Consider the following 4,095-nt stretch of genomic DNA (forward strand, 5'->3'; position numbering starts at 1 on the left):
CACACAAACAAATTCCTATTCATTATTAAAAGCAACTGTTGTTACAAACTTCTTCCTCTCTCTCAGAGGGATTCACCAAGAACATTTAACACAAAAAAAATTACTTTGTCTTCTCCTGAGATTTTACACTACTGTGTGTAAAGATCTCTTTTACATTCACTGTTTTTAAAAAAACTTTACATTTACATTTACTGGTTGTTTCATTCACTGTTGTTGCGTGCTCCTTCTTTTCATTGCGCTGCTGTGCATTACAATACAGTTCTTACATGGGCGCTTGCGTCTCCTTTGCAAAAAAAAAACTTTTCTTCACGTTGTTGCGTGGGTTACAATAAATTATTCATCGAATACAGGAACATTACATATATATGACAACAAAAAAAACAAAAGAACTTACATCATTACATCAGTTTTCACTTGCCATGCTTCCGTAAAAAAAAAAAAATGTTTTTACCAGCCTTTACTTGTGCCCATACTCCTGCTGAAACAAAATTAAAAATTTCATCAAAACTTACCAACCCATAGTAAATTGCATTTACTATTTTACTCACATTTACTGATGGTAAGTAAAACTTTTACTTCATGTAAAATTTCATTTAATGCTGGCCTGTACTTCAACCATTGACTTCATTTAAATCGCATCGCATAATCCCATTTGGTCGGAACACAAAATTGGAGCACACACATATGATGCAATCTGTGATATGCGATTGGATCGCATCGCACCATCGCAATCGGAGAAATCAAGTGAACAGACGAAGGCTCCAAGCATACTTGTGATTTGCAATCTGCGATCTCATCGCATCGCAAATCAAATAAACTTGCAGTTGAAATTATTAATTCAACAGGGAATTCTCTCCACTAGACAAGATATCCTATACATCAAAGTTTGTTGTTTCCAGTTAAATTGGCTTTGCTTTTAAATCTATGGTATTATTTTCTGAACATCTGTGACATCCCTTGGCTTTCATTATTTTCCCTGCACCTTCATGTTAGTTAAGGATTCTTCTCCATAGCCTCATAATGCACCTTCATCTTAGTTATTCTCTCTACCTCCTAATTTCATTTCCATCCTTTTTCGTTGGGTGACCAATCCTAAGGAAATATGTATATGGTTGTGCAATTGCCTAGTTCTGTTGGTGCCAACAAATGTGTGGTTATTACTTTGACATTATTGCTTTCAGTGTTTCGTTTGATGCAATGCGGGCATGTAGCCAATTTATCAGCACCTGAAGTGGATGGTGTTACAGTACCTCACAAACGCCCTATTAGATTTAGAGTCGATCTTGTGCACAGAGATTCACCTCTCTCTCCATTATTTCCAGGTAATATTACATCCGCTGAGCGCTTGAAACGAGCAATAAAACGCAGTCGAGTAAGACAACGGATATTGTTGACGTCTGTTGGTGACAGACGGTTCAATGCGCAGGCTCCAGTAAGGTCAGGAGGCAGAGATTATTACTTGGCAGCGGCCATTGGCACGCCATCCATACCCTTTCTTGCAATAATGGACATGGGCAGTGACCTGATATGGATGCAGTGCAAGCCCTGCTTACTATGCTTCAACCAGTCAGATCAAATCTTTGATCCTTCCAACTCTTCGACTTACCGTATGGTTCACTGCTCAAGCCCTCTGTGCCAATATCTACAGTCACATAGTTGCACCCGTCCTGACCTCTGCAGCTAGACGTACGTGTACGCTGACCTATCGACAACGGGCGGTATCCTTTCGTCCGATACGTTAGCTCTTTCTTCTCAAAAACTTTCTGGTATTCTGTTTGGTTGCTCAAATTTGAGTCACGAAAGTACCTTCAATGGCACAGATGGATTAATAGGGTTCGACCGAGGTACTCTATCCCTCATCTCACAGCTTGGCCGATCAGGGGGTAATAGGTTTTCTTACTGTCTAGTTTCTCTTAATGATTCTGCTTCCAAAACCAGTCCTTTGTTTATAGGCAACTTTGCTACCTTGAAATCCGAGAAGTTCACTTCGACTCATCTTTTTCAGATCTCTGAGAAACCAAGTCTATTATATTTGTTGAAGGGAATCAGCGTTGACGGTAAATCGTTGGATATCCCTGATGGTATTTTCGATTGTGCACCCGATGGCTACGATGGAGTTATCATAGACTCTACAACCACCATCACATACCTGAAAGATGTTGGACACGAGGCTGTGAGTAACTCACTGATCTCAGCGATTAGTCCCGAAGACCGATAGTCCCTCGAGACTGGACCTCTGTTTTAAACTATCGTCTGGCTCTTCAACTGTAAATAACAAATATTTTATTAAATTTGGAATTAAATAGTCGATCTAGAATTTCAAAATAACCAAAAAACTCAATTCTATTGATCTCGTTGTAATAAACAATTTCCAATTTTAATGAAATATCTGTTAAATGGTCTGGCTCTAACATTCCACTTCGATGGAGCAGATTGGGATTTGCCAACAGAGAACTACTTAGTCCCTGATGGGAGTGGCGCAATCTACCTTGCCATGAGAAATGGGGGATGGCAATCAATAATTGGTAATTTCCAACAGCAGAACTTCCAAATACTGTATGATAATGAAAAGAACTTGTTGTCCTTCACGCCTACAGTTTGTGATAGTTTGTAAGACAAAAATATGGTTCTAGGCTAGGGTGCTTTTCTCCCAGGGTATGGATTGGATTTTAGATATGTTTAGTTTTCTTAATTGCGCAGTTTAAAAAATTTAAAAATTAGTTTGGAAATTTGAGTAAGATTAGGATAAAATTTAGTAGAATTTTTGAAGATTTAGGTTATATGTTTAAATTTTAGTATTTTGAAAACTTTAAGCATATTTTAAGTTTTTAATATTTTTAATGGTCTTAAATTTATTTTTACAATTCCTGCTCATTCTAAATTTTAATTTTTTTTTAATCGAACTTTGAAAAAAATTTAACATCGGAATGAATATGTACCATCAGTAAACAAGCCCCAGCTTTTTTATTATTGTCATTGGATACTACATTATCTATTTATCTTATTTTAATATATATATATATATATATATATATATATATGTTTACTGTAACAATTTAATGCAACCATAATTACCAAATTCAGTTGTACTAGCTGAATAAAAAAGAAAATTTGGTTGTGGTTCCTTGAATAATTTGCTAATTCGAAGTTCGGTACCGGAAAAACAGTGCGGATAGCATTGAAATTTTGGAGCGTAAATGAGACAACAAGTTTTTAATGAAATTCATACTCATATATATTAGAAATTGTCCTAAAAGGTACAAAGATAGGCCGATAGGATTATTAAACTGGAATTGTTGAATTTTTCTAGAAGAGTTGTTGGTTCAAGCCTAAAGGATGAGCAATTTGTGCTGGCATTATGAGACAAGTGTTTTCCTTGATGGCAAATCACACATATGATAAATTATAGTGTAGCAAAGTTATTTTCAAGTTCACGCACTTTCATAAAAATAAAAGTTTTTTTCATGTAGGGAAAAGTTCACGCACTTTCATGCAGTGAAAAGTTTCTTTCATGTAGAGAAAAGTTCACGCACTTTCATGCAGAGAAAAGTTTCTTTCATGTAGAGAAACGTTCACGCACTTTCATGCAGAGAAAAGTTCCCTTCATGCAAGAGAAAAGTTCACGCACTTTCATGATTGGTTCATGGTATTAGTCCGACAGTTTTTGATCCTATGGTTTTAGTCCGTGGTATTGCATCCAAAAATGTTGATCTCACGCACTTTCATGGTTGGTTCATGGTATTAGTCCGACAGTTTTTGATCCTATGGTTTTGGTCCGTGGTATTGCATCTAAAAGTGTTGATCCCAAGTATTGGGTCCGTGGTATTGTGTTATTATGGTTTTGGACCATGGTATTGTGAAAGGCCTAAGACTATAAAAGAGGAAGGAGATCATTTGGCAAAGCATCATCTGAATTATTGAATATTTGATAAAGTGCTAGATCTGGAATATTGTGATTGCGTTATGATGCAGATCTGGATCTGATCTAAAGAGGGATCTCACTGGTTGATGGAGAACAAGATCGAAGGATAGATCGGGATCAAATGGTTTGAAATGAACTATCTCTATATAGTTGATTATGCTTATTCTAGATCT

The 4,095-nt window shown here is 36.5% G+C and overlaps 1 protein-coding gene across 1 annotated transcript; it reads left to right on the plus strand.

The window, feature by feature from the left end:
* The first annotated feature begins 1,108 nt into the window (after nt 1–1,108).
* On the plus strand, nt 1,109–2,218 carry LOC149263855 (aspartic proteinase nepenthesin-2-like). The gene is made up of 2 exons (XM_089391346.1): nt 1,109–1,612; nt 1,685–2,218. The coding sequence occupies exons 1-2, from the start codon at nt 1,109–1,111 to the stop codon at nt 2,216–2,218; spliced, it is 1,038 nt and encodes a 345-aa protein (XP_089247472.1).
* Nucleotides 2,219–4,095: the final 1,877 nt, after the last annotated feature.

The sequence above is a fragment of the Pinus tabuliformis genome, chromosome 6 (genome assembly GCF_031772625.1).
Source record: "Pinus tabuliformis cultivar Carrire ecotype Pingquan chromosome 6, CPIR1, whole genome shotgun sequence".
In the NCBI taxonomy this organism is placed as follows: domain Eukaryota; kingdom Viridiplantae; phylum Streptophyta; class Pinopsida; order Pinales; family Pinaceae; genus Pinus; species Pinus tabuliformis.